Source organism: Chaetodon trifascialis, chromosome 2 (assembly GCF_039877785.1).
Source record: "Chaetodon trifascialis isolate fChaTrf1 chromosome 2, fChaTrf1.hap1, whole genome shotgun sequence".
NCBI lineage: Eukaryota > Metazoa > Chordata > Actinopteri > Chaetodontiformes > Chaetodontidae > Chaetodon > Chaetodon trifascialis.
The window spans coordinates 1,353,956-1,374,313 of record NC_092057.1 but is presented as its reverse complement, the minus strand read 5'-3'; the positions used below and the strand labels follow the sequence as shown (position 1 = coordinate 1,374,313).

The window sequence follows — 20,358 nt, the reverse complement described above, 5'->3', positions numbered from 1 at the left end:
TCTGTTTACAGGCCAGAATTCAAAGTTTTATCACAAATGTATGACCGCTGCTGGTGACCATCTGTGCATCTTATCAGGACACAAAGTCACCTAAACTTGCTGCAGAGATTTTCAGGTTGCTTATTTACCATGTTACCATGCTAATGTGCAAGCTGTTCATTAGCTTGTGAGCATTGTCATACCTTCAGGGAAGAGAGAAAAGTCCTGGAAGTGATGTTGAGCAGTTGGTTCACTTACAGTGAGTCTTAACCTTTGCACCTCCTCTAAAACCTCCTGAATGCCCTCCAATCGCACTCAGCCTGCAGAAGACTGAACAGAGGAACCCAAAGACGGCTCACACATTCATTATTTAGAGAACGGTCCTGAGCAGCCATGTAGTGTCCTGCTTAAATCTCAGGTCGGCTCTGTTCACTGTCAAAATTATGGACTGCTACTAACAAGATCTCATTCAGTGTGGGACAAACAACAAACCATGCGGGTGGAGCAGGAAACCAGGAAGAACTGAGCGAGAGAGGGAGGACAGAGAGTGAGGAAAAAAAGAACGAAAGAGCGAAAGAGCTTGATCAGTGGAGTTTAATCCAGTCTGTTATTTCATACATGAATGCTGGTCTGAAACACACCAGTGTAAGTGTGTGCACTCTACCAAAGGCAGGGTCAGGGTTCACTCCCACTTTATCAAATCTGAATCCAGTTCTGATGGAATCCAAATGCTTTTGAATCCATTATCAGTCTTTTAACCTCGTAGTACAATATGTACTGTTTTTTCAGGCATGTTTAGGGATGATACTGTTCTTCAGTGTCATCCCTAAAGCTCAGAGTCGCTCGTGCACATTTTCAGCGCTGCTCTCTGACATTCATTAACTCCATCCTGACTCATTTTTCCTTTTGCTGTGTGTTGCTCCTCACGGGGAGGCTGTGCTACAGCTGCAGAAGCCGTCGAAGCTAAAGTCAAAAGCAACACAGTGGAACTAATATTAATTCTACTTTTTCATTGAGCAAACATCAACTAAACCTCACATTTCTCTCTGTGCACGATGAAATTAATGTTACCTGACGACGGGTTCAGTGTCGCTCTACTGCAGGTCCCAGAATAGAGTGACACTGGCAACAGATTGATTATCAAAAATGTCACAAGTTCTTACTTTAACATGATGGACAACAGATAAATATTCAAGCTCCAGACTTGTTTTTTCCTCTTTGTCTTCCAATAAAGTTAGGACGCTGTGTAAAATGTAAATGTAAATAGAGCAGAATGTAATCATTTGCAAACAAAGTGTTTACTGACAACAGTTTTAAGTGTTCCTGAGACTTTTTAGGAATATTCTTTATCCGGTCATGTGTCCACAAAGTGGTGAACTGGCTCCATCCTCTATGAACGACTGAGCCTAAGTTTACACCTAGCAGGGTATTTTGGAAAATGGATATTGTGGCCCCTCCATTTTCAAAAATAACATTGTGCACACAACATTGTTTTCAAAAATGTCGTTTTCATGAACCCGGATAAAAACGCCGTCGAGCGCATCATAACTATGCCAAACCTATGGGCGCGAGTGTAAACAAGGTCGCTCACATGACGTTAAGTATTCAGTCGCATGTTGTGACGTTTCGGAACCTAAAACGCCGTTTAACCCAGTTTACATGCCAACAAATAGCCGGCGTTTTCAGAAATCTCCACCGGAGTTTTTAAAAATGATCGTTTTCCATGAAAAAAACTCTGTTTGCATGTAAACGAGAGGCCAAACCGCATGAAAACATATGTGTTTTCCATAAGTGTAAACGGGGTCTAAGTCTTTCCAGGATGCCCCTTTCATACCCAATCATGATCCTCTCACCTGTCACCAATCAGCCTGTTTACCTGTGGAACGATCCAAACAGGAGTTTTTGGAGCGTTCCACATCTTTCAGTGTTTAGTTGCTCCTGTCCGAACCAGTTTGAAACGTGTTGCTGCATCAGATTCAGAATAAGCAGATATTTACAAAAATCAATGAAGCTGATGAGGTCAAACGTTAAATCTATTGTCTTTGCACTGTTTTCAGTTGAGTATCTGTTAAGAGGGATGAGCAAACCATCACATTCTGTTTAACTGATGTTTTTCACAGCGTCCCAACTTTTTGGAATTGAGTATTTATGCACCAATCTGCAAAATACTACAGTTTCACAGTTATTTTGTTGACTCTAGCACATTTAAGTTAAGGCGGTCCACCATTTTCAGTCAGTCTTGCTCCGTCATCAATAGTTAATATTTTCATTATGGATGCCTGTAGTCTCAGAAACAGGTAAAATAGGCTGAGAGAGCGCGTGAATCAAAGATTTGATGCAGGATTCTTTGGCCTTTGAGCTTAATCAATCCAGGTATTTTACCAACGTGGAACTGGATCCAAATGGAAGCAGCTATCGGAACCCATCCCTAACCAAGAGTGCAACGATCCAGGTACTGTAAGTTTGGCATGACGTGTCATCTTCAATATGCTGTTAGTTCAAAGCTGTTTACTTGGCATCTGACACTTGTACGTATATCCATTATCAACATAGTTTCTTCAAACATTCAGCTGATATTATTTTGAAATAAGCTTAAACCACACACAGTAAATCACCCTCCATGCTGCGGTAATCATCTCTGAAAACCACCGACTCATTTACAGATCTTTGCCGTTCACTGCTGCTCTCTGCAGCTTATGCTTATGGCTATCTTTCACTTAGCAAAACAAATGTGCTTTGATCCACCTATTGAACATTGATGGTCGAATTAAACTTGAAACTTGTACAAGATAAAAGTCCCGTCAGTCACTCCGACACAAGAAGGCATTTTCTCTGTTTGGCTTAGCGTATAAAACTGGCGTTCTACTCGAGGACTTCAGTCCACAGAACCAGAACAGACAGCAGTCGTGTGTCTTATGAAAGTCAGCGTTGTTCAAGAAACAACTTAAAGTTTCCCTTTCTGCTCAGTGAAAGTCATTTCTGAGTTTGTTCTTCAAATAAATGAATGTATACCATAATGTAATGAGACTTTTTAAAAGCAACTCTTCTTTGTGCAGTTAACCTCAACTTTTTAGAAAACCTTCCTCTCTGCACTCTGCATGTGGGAGTGTGTCTCATTCAGTGTTTGGGAGACGAAAGCTGTGCCGTTAACATTGTCATGCACATGAGTGGGGAGTACAAATACTTTTTTAAAGTTTTGTATTTGTAGTAAAATCCCATGGCGGCAGAGGTAAGGTGTATGTATGCACACACGGCTAAAGGCTCGACTGTGCATAAAACTGTTTTTCAGACTTGACTACAGATTCTCTATAATTACAGTGTTTTCTTTCATGATCTGCCACTGTGATGTGTCTGTTCTTCACTTGGAAACGGCCGCCCTCTAAGTAATGCTCGCTCTCCTGCTTCCTCCTCTTCCTGCTGTATTTCACAACAGTTTTACTATAATTACAGTGTGATTACAGTGTTTGTTTCATTGATCTGTCTCTGTGATGTCTTATGTTCCTCACTTGGAAATGACTGCCTTCTTCGTAATGCTTGCTCTCCTGCTTCCTCCTCCCGCTGCTGCTCCTCCTCCATGCCAAAGATGGCTGGGGATGGTGAAGGCGTCCACACTCATGCCCACGGTTTTAGAGGGGATGGCACTGAACTGCTTCCTGTCTGAACTGTATTTGTAGATGGACTCCACCTGGGTGGAGCTAATTGCCCGCGGGCCCACGCCAGCCAATCGTACAAGTTCCTGGGAGTCAGAGTTCATGGTGTAAACGCCCCTGAACTGGCAGCTGGAATCACGGAAGAGGATGAGGAAGTGGTTGGCGGGACTCTTCTCCATCTCCTGAGGTTGGAAGAAGGAGGATGTAAGACAAGGAAGAGTGCACAATATCAAACTGGCTGTGGTTCAGTTTCCATCTGCTTGTGCCTACAAAGCAACAGAATTCCCAGCAAGATTTAAATGATGAATATCATTGATTTTACTGAAGAGGTAGCAAAGTAAAGTAAAACGCATCGTCTACCTCAACGATCTTGTTTTTTTGTGTTTCGTTGACCTTTCCAGCAAGGCAGCAGCGAGACAGAGCGTTGTGAATGATGAATTTGTTGGACTTGAAGCTCGGTTCTTTGAAGAGCTTCGGACCTTCAAGAACAAACACAAGCACATTCGTTTATGCTAACCCATCGGTACAACTGTAGGCATTTCGGCAAGGCGTATGAGTACTGTGTAGTACTGTACCAGTGTATTCTGGGGCAGGTGAGGTACCATTGGAACCAGTCTCCCATTCTTTATCTCCATTCTGATTTGCCAGTCTACTTGGTGGCACACCTCCTGCAGGCGAACCAGGACGGCTGTTGGAGAAATGTCAAACAATGATGCAATAGTCCATCACCTCATACCTGTGCTATACTCGAGAACAAACTGGATTCACAGTTGGATCGTCGATAAACGAGCATCAACCCGCTCTATGCTACTCTTTTCTGCCCAAGTTGGAAATGTTTAGTAGTAATTAGCTGGATGGATGGTGGGCTGACATCCATCTGAGAAGGTGAGCAGTCGTGGTAAAAGAGTAGCAAGCAGAGCAGTATGAACTGAAAATGTTTGTGTTACTGAAGCAAAGGAGGTGTTAGCTGTGGAGTAGCAAGAAGCACAAGAGCTTTTTTTATCTTAAAAGGTTTGGGTGTACAGCACAACTCTCAATCCTCAATCAGTATTCAACAAGTGGTCACAGCCCTTATACTTGAGTAATAAATCACAGAACAGCGCACTTGATTGGGATCCTTTTTGTGACACAGACTATCATCCAGAACCAGCAGTCAATCTCATTTCAGCTACATACTGACAACTCTGTGTGTTAATAATGGAAAGTTTAACCAGTAACATCTAGCATGCTCTTGTGCTAATGTTAGCACACCACTGTATTACCTTTATTTACCTCAAAAGTTTAGCTAATGTTAGCATCAAAACATGTGCACTATTACTGGTAATTTGGTACGTGCCATGAACTGAGGTAGTACACAAGTGGAAATTTGGCATGTTGGTTTTGCTAACATGTCTGAGGATCACAAATTCTGTTCAATTTCTGTACCAAATTTCATGGCAGTCCATCCAGTAGGTGGCGAGATATTTCATCTTGGACAAAATAATTGGCTTAAAAAAACTAAACAAAAAACAACCAAATCCGACCAATCAGCACTTCCATCTTCTAAACCAAGCCACCAATGTGGCTAAAAAAGAGGCAAATGATGTATGCAGCAGCGTACCTGCTGGGCTTCTTTGTGGGGTCGGTACATTTGTTTCCTGGCTCATCCGTGGCTGCCAGATTGAGGGAGGAGTGAGAGTAGACTTTGGTCAATTTAGAGCCTGGAGAAACATAAATCATTTGTCATTGAAATCATCTACAAACGCACAACACGTCTTGATTGGTTGATATCTTTTTCCACTTTTGACTCTACCAGTTTTTCCTTTGGCTGGACTCAGAGACAGCTGTGTCTCCTCCCTGGTCATGCTGCGAGGCCGCGAGCGGGTTTTCTTAGTGGAAGACCGTCCGTGATTGGTTGATTTCTGTCGAAACATTTTGTCCAAGTCATCCATGAGTCTGAGTTGTTGCCGCAGTGCGTACTCCCCTCGTGTGAAATCTCCGCGGCGGGCAGGTGTGGCAGGAGGTGTGGGGGAAGGTGAGGTTGTGCCTGCAGGAGGCGTACCGGAGGGAGATGCCACTCTTTTGTCTGGTCTGAAACCGAGAGGAGTTAGGTTCCTTTAACATGGGTGCATGTCAGCGTCAGACTTATTAGTTCACAAATGTACAAATGCAGGTATGGCAGAGTTTGCATACAAAGAACTGTGTAAGCGTGCACTTTGTGCAGGTGCATTCATAAATGTGTTACCTGTTTTCTCTTTCTTGTTCATGCCACTGTCTCCTTTTCTTCAGCTCCTCAGTTCTCTTCTGCTGTTTTTCCAACAGGACAGCTCTACGCTGGGCCATCTCTCCCTCACTGTGTACCTCCTCCTACAGCCACACAGGCACGAGATCACAAATGTCACGACAGAATTAATGTGCAAACTCTTTCCCTTCTGTTTTGTTTTGCAAGCACTCACCGTAAAGAAGAATTTAATTCCTCCTCTCGTGCCCAGCTCGTTCTGTTCTCCACTTGGTTCCAATGTTTCCGTCTGTCTTGGGTGTTCTCCATTGGATTCCTCTTGTTCTGACATGTTGCCAGCTCCTGTGGCCAGATCCAGCTGTTCTATGGGGTCCAGGGGCTCTGCAGCTGGTCTTCTAGCAGGCTCCACAGCAGATTCTGTGTGGTCGCTCATAGAATCAGAGGAGAACTCCTGCCCTTCATCAGTTGGTTCATCACTGCCCCCATCTGGACCTCCAAGAGATGACAGTGAGACCTCAATCAGGCTGCAGGGCTTCCCTGCACCTCCACCTCTCCCGCCTTCACCTCCTGCGCTGTACGCAGCAGAAAAGGACATAGTGTCACTCTCAAACGAGCACTCAGACGGAGCTCCAGAGCTGCTACCACCTGCTGCCATAGGACGATCTTGTCTTGGCTGTTGCAAGACCGGCAGCCCTCCGACAGCCTCCACCTCCTCTTGTTCCAGTTCCAGGCTGAACTGAGTTGGTGTCTCGCTTGAGCCTGTGTCTGACATGCACTCATCAGGCTGCGGTTGCTGGATAGGCTGAGGAGACTCTTGAGGAGTCCGAGGACCACCGATTCGGAAGGAAGAAGAGGTCTGAACCTGACACTTGCTGGGGGATACACGCCGCAAGTGGGGGAGGGTGTCCACATTCTGGGTTGGTGTCAAGACGCGGTTGAGTGGGGGGAACTTGAGTTCGGAAGGCCGTGGGTGAGGCTGATGTTGGTGACGTGGGTGGTGCTTTGGACTGCGGGGAGTGGAGGAGGAGTGGATCTTAGTGCGAGGAGCTGGGCAGGAGGAAGAGATTATAGATTTGGGGGAGGTAAGAACTTGTGAACGCCGTGACGGCGAGGAGGCAGAGGGGGGGTTGGCAGGAGGAATCACCCAAGCTTTGCTGGTACCCTTCGTGGGAGTCTTTGTCGGGGTTCTTGGTGGTGTCTTTGTCGGGGTGTGAGGAGGAGTTTTGGGTTGTGTTTTGGTATTACCTCTAGGGGCTGATTTTGGAGCAGTTTTGGGTGTATTTCTCGGTCTTTGGTTGCTCATGAGCTGTTGTTGCTGTTCGGTGAGTTTCTGCATGTCCTTCTGTAGTGACTGCAGAGCTTCACTCAGCTTTTGCACGACTTCATTGTACTCCACTATGACAGTTTCACCTCCTTTCTCTTTCTCTGCTCCTTTTTCTTTCTCTGCCCCTTTCTTACTTTCGATAGAGAATGTGACCTGCTTCTCTAACCGAGGAGGATTGGAAACAGATGGCTTTTCTCTCTCCTTCTCTCCATCTTTTTCTTTCTCCTTTTCCTTCTCCTCTTCCTGTTTCAGTTGCTCCTCCATATGTGTGAGACGCTCCTCCAGGGTAAGATTATCCTCCTCTGCTCCCTCCCCTCCTCCCTCTCCTTGCTCTCTTTTCAGCTGAAGGAAAGCAGTTTTTCCAAGCCGCTGTCTGTGCTTAGCGAAGATTGCTTCAATACGTCTTTTTTGGGCTTCAATGCTTTTGCGTTTTTCTTCCAGACGAGCCCCCAGCTCCCAGGCCTCGGAGCCCGGTTCCGGGCCTCTGGGTCCTGGGCTGTCCTGGCGACCAAGTGCCCCTGCTGGGGTGGAGGGTGTATGTGGAGTGCCTGGGGTTGTTGGGGTCAGAGCAGAGTCCTCCCCCGGAGCAGCAGGATGTCTTCTTCTGCTGTCTCGTCGCTCAGCAAAGCTTGTCAGGCGTGGACTGTTACTGGTGCTATGGTTTTCCTGGCGACCGCTGCTGGGTCGAATATTACCAGGGGCATTTCTCGGGGTATCATCCGATGCGTCAGAGGAGTCAACGCTGCCATCTCGTAGAACAGAGTCATCATCACGCGACATATCAGAGGTGCGTCCTGATCTCTCCTTCCTCTCTCCCCTTCCTTGCCTTTTATTATCACCCACTTCTCCTCCAACAGGCTGGTAGAGGACTCCAGAGCGACAGGGAGCAGAGCTACTGAGCTGGGGATTATCCTCCTCTGGGGAGTGTAGGAAGAATCCAGCAGGGGCTCCTTCGGGACGTAACCTGGGTTCTGGTCTTCCTCCCAACACTCCTTTTCCTCCTTTCTCTGCTGTCCTTCCCTTCCGCCGATCTTTGTTGCCAGGAGTGTGAACCACCTGCAGCGCCTCCTCGATGGTCGGCAGCTCTCCCAGTGGTGTTGTGTGTGCATAAGGGCCCCAGGATGAGCGCTTCGATGGTGCAGAAGCGCTGACCAGGTGGCTGAAGTCCTCTGGAGGGCTGTACGAGACATGAGTCATCCCTGCTGATGCCACTGGTGAAGTCATTGCAGGGATGCCGGTGGTGAGGCTGTCAGTGCTGACAGAGCGAAAGACAGAATCTATTGGGTTTCCCATGACAATGTCAACATCACTGTCCAGCCCAAATGGGATGCTGAAAGTCACTGCTGACAGAGGACGACTGCAGAGAGGTGGATGATGATGGAGGGATGGACAAATGGATGGGTTGTGCCAGTCAAGAATGGAAAAGCAGAGACCACAGAAGCCAAAGTAAGAAGATTGAAAATTAAGATAAAACATGAATGCAGCACAACATTTACTACTGAAATCACACAGAGCTGCTAAGTATAACTACCTGATTTGTTTCTTTGTCCAACTTTTGTTTTCTGGGAGGACAGATAAAAAGAAATGTCCATTAAAGTCTATATTGGTTAAATCCATTCAAATAAAAACATGCAGTGCTCTGTTTCTTACCTGATGACACAGGTGAGGAGATGGGCACAAAGGGCTGTTTGAAGATGAAGGAAGGAGACCCACTGAAACAGAAAATACAGCCGCTCATTCACAACTCTTTAATCGAAGCAAGTGCAAAACGTAACACCTCACAATAGTGTCCGTGTGTGTGTGTAGACCCCACCGAGATCTCTCCTGCGCTCAACTCAATAAATGCTTTTGTAGTTTAGGTTCAGACTGAGTCCACATTACACTGAGGCTCATACCTACTTATTCTACCCTAATCACTTTTTGTGGGTGGTGCGACATTACCTGTTGTTGTTCCCGCTCACGGGACTTGTACAATCTAGTAACCCTGAGACATCTGAAAAAAGACACAGAAGTTTTAGAGACCGGTCATCAAACAGCCAACAGTCAACAGAAATGCTCTCATTAACATGCTGGAAGTCACAGACCTGTGAGGTCGATGGGTTGTATGGGCTCAACAAATTCAGCCTTCTTAACCTCAAACCACTCCAGCAGTTCAGCTATGAAGCTCATGATGTTCAGCTGAGGAACAGAGCATACTGGGTTACTGTGGAAAAAGCAAATGGATGCTGCATGGAAAGCAGACTGCCACCACCTTTAAGAGTAACCACACCCAGAGGCAGACAGTTCTACTCACACTGACATCTAGTGGTTGCTATGTTCAAACACCTGCATGCCTGCTTTTCCATCCATACCTCCACCTCTCTCGCTTCTGACTTTGACTGTACTGATGCATAAATGTGCTTACATGCAGAGCCGGTGGAGCGTAGAGCAGGTCCTCCACAGCCAGGGGGCAGCAGCTCTGCAAACTGCTCTCACAGAACTCTTTAATCAGCTGCAGGTTGTAGAGACTGTCAGCCACGGACATGGTGTCCTTCAGACACACATCTGGAAGGCGCAGAGGAATAACACATGAACATATGTAATGTGCAATGTTTGCGTGTGCACGTGTGTGTCAGCGGCAGCTTGAACTCTGTGATTCACTGAAGGAGATTTGTAACAGATGCTATTTGAACATAAGAACGCTTTGACAAATGAGATTCACTGAATTACTGCAGCAAAACTAAAATATGAAACATGAACTGCAAACTACCATCAAGGGTCAAAATGTTTGTCCAGACAAAGTGATAAAAAAGTTGTGAGAGGTGCTTTCGCAGTGACTGCAACATCTATTCAAGATGCTAAATTCATTGGAAACCATTATTTAAATGATGGGACCATCATTTAAGCTGTTTAGTGTTTGGAAGCATACATTAGATAATGTACAAACATGAATATTTAATCATCAGTGTGTACGTGTATGCATGTGTGTTTGAGTGCGTGTGTGTACCCTCCAGAGGCAGCAAGCTGGAGCAGTAGAAGTGCAGCACAGCAGCTATAGCGCAGCCATTAGACAGATCTTTGACCGCATAAACCAGAGGGAAAGTAGGAGTCAGCTTAGACTGCACTTTGTCCTTCCTATAGCGAATCTAGTAAAGAAAAGAGAGGGAAGGAGGAGGATGAGGAGAGAGAAGATGGTAAAAAGAGGAAGAGTTTTGCAAAGAGAAGTGGGAGCCGGATAAAGCAAAAGGGCAAGTGAGGGGAAGAGAGGAAGGATCGTCAGGCAGACAGAGAAAAATTACAAATATGAAAGCAGATAAAGGACTATGTTGTGTTTAAGAGTTAGAAGAGTGAAAAAAGAAACGTAAAACCAGCCAGGACCGTCCTCCTTTCAGACGACAAATAAAACCAGAGACTCAAACTATGACACCAGCCAAACTCCAGGAAACCCAAAAAAACAAAGCGCAAGACCAGCGATGCCTCAACTAAGAAAGGTTTGCACGCACGCACGCACGCACGCACGCACGCACGCACGCACGCACGCACGCACGCACGCACGCACGCGCACACCAACCAGAAGGTGCAGTGCAAAGTTTAAAGAAAAATTCCAAAATATAGAAAAACGTCAGTGATTAAAAGCGAAAATGAGGGCGTTTGTCCTCCGGTGTCCATGCAGCAGAAACAGGCACTGACGACACTGTGAGCCTTCAATTCTGATCAGCTAAACAAATAAAAAAGAAAATTGAACTCAAAATCATACTGTGTCACTGTCGATGTGTGAAAGAGACAAAACACACCCAAAAGAACCCAAAAGAAAACAAACGCTGCATGTGCATCAAGTGGAACTTATGCTGGATGATGTTACGCAACCTTGTTGGAGGAGGACAAAGGTGAAAAGTTCAGCATCAAAGAGTAACATCGAGTGTTAGTTTGCCTCCTACAACACGGCTTTGCAACATGCACTTTAAAGAAAAGCAGCAAAACAACAGAAATATGGATAAACACTATTAAAAGCTAATGAGGTTTAACTGATCCATCCAACCTCGGGGTTGGAATAGTGATTAGTTTGCAGCCTGTCGGTCAGTCAGTCGGTCAGTCATTGGTCGACGGCGTGGGAAAGGTGTGGCGATTGGTCAGTCCGTCCGTCAGTCATTGCTACGGGAGATGTGGAGGATGAGGTGAGAAAAGAGCGAGGTGTTATACGTTACCACTGGCGGCTTATTCCCCGACTCCTTCAAACAAAAAGCGATAGCATGCTGGATGGGGGATGGCAGAGAGAGGGAAACAAGCATAAATGACAAGGGGGCCGGTCAACATGGGAACCGCCACACCACAAAGTCACATGGCACTGCTCAGGGAGAGAAGAGCGACAGCAGAGGAGGAGGAGGAGGAGGAGGACGAGGAGGAGGAGAGGATGGGACAAACAAAGGGGGCGCAGAGGTAGTTTAATAACCAGTGAAAGAAGCAATTTCACCTCCTCCCCTCCCTCCCTCCATCCCTCCCTCCTCTCCAACATCTCCTTCTCCCCCTCGGCTCTGATAATCTGAGCAGTTTGAGATGAAACTGATGACCGAACGTAGCAAAGTCATAAACACCCCAGTGTCACGACCTCATCACTTCATAACAATAAGCAGTTACAGGACATTATCAGTGGCTTCTAACTGCTCAGTTGTAAAAGTCAGCAGATATTCAGATGACGTAACCGTCAAACACTCATAACGGGACAGATAAGAGTTATGTGTGGCATTGCCAGCAGGCACAATAACGTCAGCCAGAGCAGATGGACAGATTCAGAGAGATCGACAGGAGAAGATCACACTTACGGGGACTAGTTTCCAGTACCAGCGGGTGGATTGAGACTGCCAGAGAGCAAGGCATGACAGACAGACCAGGGGAGAGAACAGAAGCAGAGCAAGGTCGATGTTAGAAGCTGCAGCACCACAGCTACAGTGTGAGACAGCTGCTTCATAGCACAACATCAAGCATGAGTGTGTGCTGTGGAGGTGGTGGTGGGGGGGGCGTGTGGGGGGGGGGGTGTTTTACCGCATCCTGAGCAGGCTGCAGGTCTGTACATGTCTGCGACTTTGGGGGCTCCTCGTCTTCTGTGATTTCTCTCAACTTCTGGTTCAGCTACAGGAGGGTAAAAGGACAAGTTCACTATCGTTCAACTCAAACTTTATTAAAATTTGTCCACTAGAGAGGACACGAATCCCCCCGCTGTGACTTAAGACACTGTCAGAGTCAAATAATGACACACAGGACAGTGAATCCTAAAAAATAATTAAAAACATAAGAATTTGTACAACAATGTCCAGCTCCTCACCTGTTGCACCTGATTCAAGTAAATCAACAGAGCACCAAAGATAACACTGATGATGCACACAGTATAGAAATATGAATATATACATATTTACATAACAATATAGCAAGTAAAGCGCCACTACAGAAGGAAGAAATGAGAGAAATAATAAAATTAACAATAAATAATTGTGCACTTTCAGGTCCAGTCCCACTGAATTGCTTGTTAAACATTAATAATCGTGCACGGAGCCAATCATGTTTGTGAAAGTCACTGTACTTCAGAAAATCATCAATCAGAAAACGTTCACATCAAGTGTTTTCTATCAGGTTTTAGTGACCAGAAACACAAAGCTTTGCACAGGGTTCATGCAGCTCGAGGGTAAAATTCAAGCAAAGTAGCTAAACCCCAAAATTTCACTCTTATCTGCACATCTCAATTATTACTAAGAAATGCAATTAGCAAAAACAAACTAGCATAATGTCCCTTCATTATTTTATTTTACATTTTACAGTTCAAATCAACTTGGATTGTATGTTCTGATCAGGATTTTTGAATGCTCACTAATTTGAACTCCAGGAGGTGAACAAATATAACAATGGGGTTGTTTGAACTGTGAGTGAACTGAGACTGAACACAACATTATGTTGAACATCGAGCATTTTTCTAACCTTGAAAACATAATGGTTATAATTTGTACAAACCCTCTTTGACTTTTGATGAGTCATGATGATTTGAGATCATTTTTTGGTAGAGCTTAAACTCTCTCTGGGTTTACTGAGAGCTTCCAGGGAAGCAGATTTGCAGGCCTAAACGAGCCGAGCGAGACGGCGCAGCAGAGCGATAAGAACATTTTAACGAGGTCTCGAGTGAAAAACCGTGAACCTGCCCTTCGAGTCAAACAGCTATTTAAACGAAGAGGGCAGAACAGCTGAGAGTGGCATCAGCACTGTCGCCGTGGTTCTGTGCTCTCACCCTGTTGACCCAGAAGAGCAGAGCGTTCTCCCACGGAGCCCCGACACCCATCTGCTCCGCCTCCGCCGCCATCTTCACCCTGCCCACCGTCTCTTTGGCAGCCAGTGTCATCAGGGCGTCGATCAGGGCCAGGTGGGCTTTCTGCACCAATCACAAGAGAGACAGTTCAAACACCTGTGTCTAAACGCACTGACAGATGTAATCAAGCCTAAAATCAGCACAGGAGGAAGGTTCACGCACTGCCGCCCTGACTGTCACCGTTTTGACAGAATACTTTTGATCTGCCATGTTTTCTCTTTGTGGATAAACATTTTTCATTCCTCTCAAGGTAAGCTGCTAAATATCACTTCATTCCCGTCCTCCTCTCCTTTTGTCTTTCGTCTGTCCTCTCTGCTTCTCTTCTTCTTTCCGTCCTCCCTTCCATCTGTCGTCCCTGTCTGTCTCACTGCTTCATCTACGTTAACTAAACTCACATGAAAGCATGAAGAGACACAACAACAACAAACTTCTGCTTTTACTGCTGATGCCTGTTTATCGCAAAGTATTTTCTACTGTGGTATTTACCTGAAATAAACACCTAAGGGCCACATCCACCAGAAATCAAAGAGGAAAGAAGAGCAAAAATACAAACTTGAGACCACACAGGAAAACACACCCACCGTCTTGATGGGGACGTATCTGAGGTCCTCCTCGGTGACGTCTGCATCCTGGACCTTTGGCGTGAAACCTTTCTTAATGAGGAACTGCAGCAGGGCAGAGTTGTCGGCCGGAGAGCCCTGCGACGCTGGCAGGGAGGCCCCGTGCGCCTGGGCCAGCAGGGCCTGGGCTCGGCAGTAGATCTCCGGGGACAGAAGCAGCTTGGAGACGGACGGCTTGAGGTGCTCCTGTTCATACTGGTCCTTGTAAAGTGGCTCTCGCAACTCCACAGGAACGTTTTCTGAGGAGGGAGAGAGGACAGTCTCCTTGAGCTTGACTGCTAATATTGTACAAACATTCATGGTCCAAAGAGGATGAATCCCTCTGACTTCTGTGCTGTGGACGATTTGTCTTGTAAATGTATTGAAAGAAAGAAACAAGCTCAGAATGAATATTTCAGTGGATGACGTACGCTGAAAGAGTCCAGCTGATCATTATCTACAAGCGGAGATAATTTTTCAGTGGAGGAACTCGTTCATCTACGTTTCCTGAGCTGCATGTGAGGAGAAACAAAACGGAGAAGTTTTTGGTGCAGTTATAAGACATTTCTTCTGATCCTGCAGATACTAGAGATGTGAAAACGAGGCAGCTCCCCTGCATTGCTCCCAAAGACAGAGGACAATGCGGAGAATTGCTTTATCAACACATTGTCCCATGTGGAAAATAATACAAAAGTGGCTGCGGCCAAGAGACTGCAGCAATATCATCTGTTCTGGAAGAGGAAGCTCAAGAACTACTGGATAACAGAGAAGACGTTTTCCCACTGCGGAAATTAGGTGACAGTAAGCGACAGCGTCTGAGTGCAGAGAGCCTGCAGGAGAAGATCATATCATCATCTGCATGAACAGCTCAGCCATGTTCCCCAGACAAGTGTGTGTGTGTGTGTGTGTGTGTGTGTGTGTGTGTGTGTGTGTGTGTGTGTGTGTGTGTGTGTGTACTCAGACCACTACGAGTGGGTCGTTTCATAGACACACACGCGCACACACACACGCACGGTGGACATAGAAACACACACTTCCTGGCTGACCCATATTCCACCTCTGCAGCCTCTGGAAGGCTGTACGAGGAGCCGGGATAATCCTGAAGATTGGAGTGGACTTCTTAAAGGGACATCAGAGTCTACATCTCTTCCATTTACTACTGCAGTCAATCCTCATCCCCTCTAAGCCTTTACAAATTCTTTCCTACTCCTTCATCTGTCCCCACACATCTAACTCCGACTCGTCATGAGGGCTACAACTTCTCTCCTTTTCCTTCTCTCTGAAACCTTCTGTTGTTTCTGATGTAACAGGAACTCCTTCCTCCCATCCTCTCTGTGTTCCTCAAATGAAAGAAGAGAAATTACTACAAAACCTCAAATTTGAAGTCGATCTTAGTCACTACATAGACAACAGCTGAAGCACACACTCCACTGCAGTGTGACACACACTGTTTGGGGTTAAACCCTCGCCTTTCACACTCTGCAGCGCTGGGAGGAAGTAGGACTGCCGTCGCCATGGGAATGGTGCAAATGGAAAGCAGCCATTCTGTCCCCATCACAGCGGAGGAGACGAGGCTGGACTGCAGAGCAGGAACCAGCTAACCCATTTAACATGAGCGCTAATTCAATCAGGAAAAAACAGGCCTGTGCAGCTAAAACAGCACAACAACAACAACAACAACAACAACAACAACTGTCAGTGTTAGGCTGCATGGATGTTAGGAGTCACCAAAACATGTTGGTGAGAAGAACATGCTGCTTTCAGATCTTCTTTCCACACGTATACAAGCACATGATTGGTGATGAAAACCACTTCCAATTATTTCCCAACCTTACTCGTCAACTGTTCTGTCTGTAAAGTGTCAGGAAACTGAAAAATGCCCGTTATAATTTTCCAGAGACCAAGTCAGAGTCTTCAGATCACTTGTTTTATCAGACCATCAGTCCAGAACTCAAAGGTATTGACTTTACGCTCATATATAATGAAGAAAACCGTTTCATTTGAGAGGTTCAAATCAGAGCATGTTTAGTGTTTTTTTGTGTCTTTTTAGGAATATGATTTTAAATTTTTTTTGGTGAAAATAATCATTCCCACTAATTGTGAATCATATTACAATTGTCATATCTGTCAAAATAATCGCAATGATTTTTTTTATGTATCATGCAGCCATTGCTGTTTATGGGCGGTGAGAGCCGAGAGACTCAACAAAGCAATAAAGTTTAGAGCAGGAAAAACATGAACATGAGCTGCAAGTCATTATAATGCCCCGCAGAGCTGAGGCGAACCGCAGAGTCAGGTGATAATTCTCACGATGAACAACCATTTTCAGGCAGTCCTGCGATCTTTTGTTACCACTGAAATATTGATAGATCATCTTTAAAGAGTCAGTTTATAGTTCATAGTTTTGGTTTTCATAATTGAGCTGAACTGAACTTCACACTGAGATCACATGACCTTGTATTTTATTTCGGTTAATTAGGAGTCTTTATAGGTTTTATCTCATGTCGCTTATCAGTGCTTCTCTACACTCCTGTGATCTTTAATCTCAGTGAGGTCATTACCTGGTTAAATAAAGGTATAAAGCCAGAGCAGGTCCTGGAGTTTGATGCTTGTAAAATCACACTTCACTGTGCTAACGCCTGTTACTGAAACCACAAACAGGCTTCTTTAATTCACACCACGTTTATAAGTGACGTGGAAATCATGTCCTCTAAAATAACCAAAGAAAGAGGACGAAATGTCACTGACAAAGCTGTTTTCTGAGAGAAGTCGTCCTCTGGCCATGTCAGGGAGAATAAATCTCCGCTGAATCAGGAGTGTGTGTTGAATCCCACGTGCAGTTTTACTCGTGCCATTTTCTTCTTGGCCTGCATTAAAATTCAATGAGGCACCCAGTGGGCATTTTCCAGTTTACAGACTACAATGAGGCCTCCCCGCTGAGAGGTTTTCAGCTCATCGCTCCTCCTGTGCCGCTGACTGGCAGATTGGACACAAATAAAACATGAAAGTCTGTCGAAACCGATTACAGCAAAAGAACATGCATCATTACATAAAGAGTAACTATGCAACTTTACTGCTGCAGCGTTACCTACAGAGTGACATCACTGTCAGCCAGCCGAGCCTGAACACACCACGCTGATCTGTGACATCTGGACCTGAAACAATCAGCCGATCAACGACAATTAAGATCATTGATTGATTGTTTGGGCCTATTATCAAATAAAATGACCAAATATTCTGTTTAATATATCTCAGGAGGAATGTGAAGATGTGATTTTGGGCATTTTCACTATTATTTTTTTCTATCCTATATAAATATATGCTTGTATATATATTTATGTTAATAAATACATGTTATTGATTAGAAATAGCTGTGATGCTTGTGACAATACTGATTAGATGCAGCACCCGACAGTATGATGTCATCCAATACAACACCACCACCAATAATAACACAGTGTCAACAAAACACACACATTTTAAGCCTCATAAAGGTGTTATTCACTAAAATGGTTTTACACTGGATCACACATCTGTGCAGGTTTACTGATCTCGTGCTCCTCTATATAACAGCTGCTGTATGCTGGCCTCTCAGAATATACAGACAAAGCTGTCTGGTACAAATATGCTTTTACACCTCAAAATATATCTGTAAGCTTGTTCTGAAGTGCTTCTATTAGAGGATGCATTCGCAGCAGTTGCCACCAAAGACGCTCCATTGTCTGACAAGAGCTACTATGTCACCTTCACCGCGCTGCCACGCGCTATAGCACAGCGTGCGTGCGTAACACTGACACAAATATGCGGTCTTGACCCATTTTTCGCACGTATCTACGGCCTCCACCTTTCTGCAGACGTTTCATTCAGTTGTAGGCTACAAATCCCGTTTTCCTCTGCAGGTTATATTTAGGCTGGTGAACTCCTCCACAGGCCTGCCCGGCTCTGACAAAAGGCTTTGTTGCACTGCAGCGATGACAGCCTCCACTTCCTTCATGCATCACGCATCACTGAGGAGATCCCTTCTGACAAGCCTCATATTCATGTCAGTAATCGCCTCCTTATCTGTTAATGGTACATGCATGCGGTGTTAAAGCTGCACGGCATGGAGGGGGACGAGCGGGTTAACTATAAGCATCAGCGCAGCGTGTGAGGATGGATGCTGTGCACAAGATGCTGGAGGTTCCCTGAACGCCAAATAAAACAAGTCTTGACTCAGAGCTCCATATATAGCAGGATTAATTATTAAGCGCCCCACCCAAGCAGCGCCGAGTCTGAACAGCAAGACGGGACTGAGTCTACCTGCGGAGCCGTACGATTTCGACAGCAGCCACCGGACGCTGGCGCAGATCTTGGCCCGGTTGAGGTCGTACTGGTCCAGCGGTTTGATCTCCGGCACCGAGAAGGTCTTCTTCATCGCGCTGGGAGAGTCCACCATGGCCGCGCCGCGCTGCACGGAGGACATGGAGGAGAAGGCGGCGGCAGCAGCAGCAGCGCACCGGGAAAATGTGAGGAGGAGGGATGGAGGAGGAAGAGGAGAGCCGGAGGAGGCGGAGGAGAGAGGGAGGAGGACCCTGTGATGCAGACTGACGCGTAAAAATCATGAGAAGACGACACAAAGTGGAACAGAAGGGGATGAAAGAGAAATACACGGAATAATATGAGCTTTTAGATGAATCTGTTAGAAGCAGAATGAAATACCTCACATCAGGCTGTCAGCGCGGCTCCACGCCCCCTGAACGTCACACCTCTGTCAGCTGGGACGTCGCAGAAACACACGCTCAGCATATTTTCGACACACGTGAAGGCAGCAGCAGCAGAAACGAGCCTCACAAATATTTCGGCAGAAAACAGACTGATTTTACCTGAGAGCCGATCAGTTTCAAACATGAGCTGCCAACATACATGTCAGTAACAGTGCGGCCTTTCTTCCGCACGGCGGCGCCCCGGAGCAAGGCACCGACTTTCACCCCCAGTCACCGACCACCAGGTGACCCAGTCTGGAAACAATGGAGGGCTGTGGTTGCGCTGCAGAGCTGGAAACGACAAAACCTGCATGAACGCACACACACCTGAGCCTGGTTCACTTCAGTGTGTTTGGTCTGTTGACTGATTGTTGCTTTTCATGCGTCTGGGTTTTAATGTCAGAGCAGCTGAATTTGATACCATCTGAACTTTGACCGTCTATTCTTCTTCTCTTGTTCTAACATTGTCAAAGGGGCTGACATCTATTCATCAAATAAGCCTTAAATTATAAAGCCCACCTGCTTTGTACCGCCATTGTAGCAGTAAATGCTTTTAGACAGCAACACAATAGCTAAATGGTTAACAGCAGAAAACTGACCACATGTAAGCATTTTTGAAGCGACACACAAACAGACATAATTTATCTAGTTTGCATCTGTTCTGTACACACACACCACAAAAAACCTCTGCAACAGGAAAGCCACAACTGTCACATCGGGACATGCACACATACTTCTCCTTTCATTAAAGTGGCCCAAACAAAGGAGAGAAAAAATGATTTCGCAAGAGAAAACACAGAAGAAACAACTGAAACTGTGTTTGTTTCTCAAGGTTGTGTGGCACGCAAGAAACAGGAAGTGGGTAAAGAAAAAAAAAAAGCAAGATAATGGCAGGCGAAGGAGTGAGCAGGGCGGTTTTTGTGTCCATAAAGTTGTTCTGGTTGTTGTGCAGAGTCTAAATAAACTTTGTGACCCTGAGTAATGTAACAAGATGGAGGAGAGGAGGTGCAGAAGTCTGACTGTGAGCGAGTGAGCGAGCCTGGAAGTGAGCTGGATCACTGAGGTCCATCCTCATTCAGGCTCTGTTAGAAAGGCTTGTGACTCAAACCTGCCAAAGTGCAAAAAAAAAAAAACCCAAAATAGAAGAAAGTGTGACTCCTGGTAGAGTTTAAGGACGTGCTGGAGTGTAATCCAAGAGAATAACAGTCCGTATGTGGAAGTGTGACAGTTTGTGTAACTTTGTTAGCTGCATGACAGACTGCTGCAATCTGCCCTTTAGATTATCCTCCATTATTAAATATGAAATTATTAATAATTAAATTATTAAACTGTTGCTTTGTTTGTTGGTGGACTGTACACACAACACTGGTGTACGTGTCACATGTGTGCACGTTAGTGGGCTGAGTGCCATCAGAGCAGGTGAAGCAGGTGTAAACAGTCAAATTAATGATGGCTGAATTCCATTTAGCTGCTTCTGCTTCAGGGCCCCGCTGCTGTTAATGTCATCAGTCAGGCCTG

General features: G+C 45.6%; 1 protein-coding gene across 3 annotated transcripts; it reads right to left on the bottom strand.

Annotated features, from left to right (window-relative positions):
- Nucleotides 1-557: 557 nt before the first annotated feature.
- Nucleotides 558-18,674, bottom strand: LOC139337824 (calmodulin-regulated spectrin-associated protein 3-like). Of its 3 annotated transcripts, none has more exons than XM_070972613.1 (19): nt 18,398-18,674; nt 14,081-14,358; nt 13,422-13,562; nt 12,191-12,277; nt 11,971-12,006; nt 11,356-11,403; nt 10,158-10,296; nt 9,576-9,715; nt 9,256-9,349; nt 9,113-9,164; nt 8,822-8,883; nt 8,703-8,733; nt 6,065-8,426; nt 5,854-5,975; nt 5,422-5,699; nt 5,230-5,329; nt 4,205-4,317; nt 3,990-4,108; nt 558-3,811 (listed from the first exon to the last, which is right to left on the bottom strand). In XM_070972613.1, exons 1-19 carry the CDS (start codon nt 18,558-18,560, stop codon nt 3,482-3,484), a joined length of 4,695 nt encoding a protein of 1,564 aa, XP_070828714.1. In that variant the 5' UTR covers nt 18,561-18,674; the 3' UTR covers nt 558-3,481. The 3 variants fall into 3 exon arrangements, with proteins under 3 accessions (XP_070828714.1, XP_070828707.1, XP_070828722.1); XM_070972606.1 differs by having other exon boundaries at nt 6,065-8,528; nt 18,398-18,597; XM_070972621.1 differs by lacking the exons at nt 11,356-11,403; nt 11,971-12,006 and having other exon boundaries at nt 6,065-8,528; nt 18,398-18,589.
- Nucleotides 18,675-20,358: the final 1,684 nt, after the last annotated feature.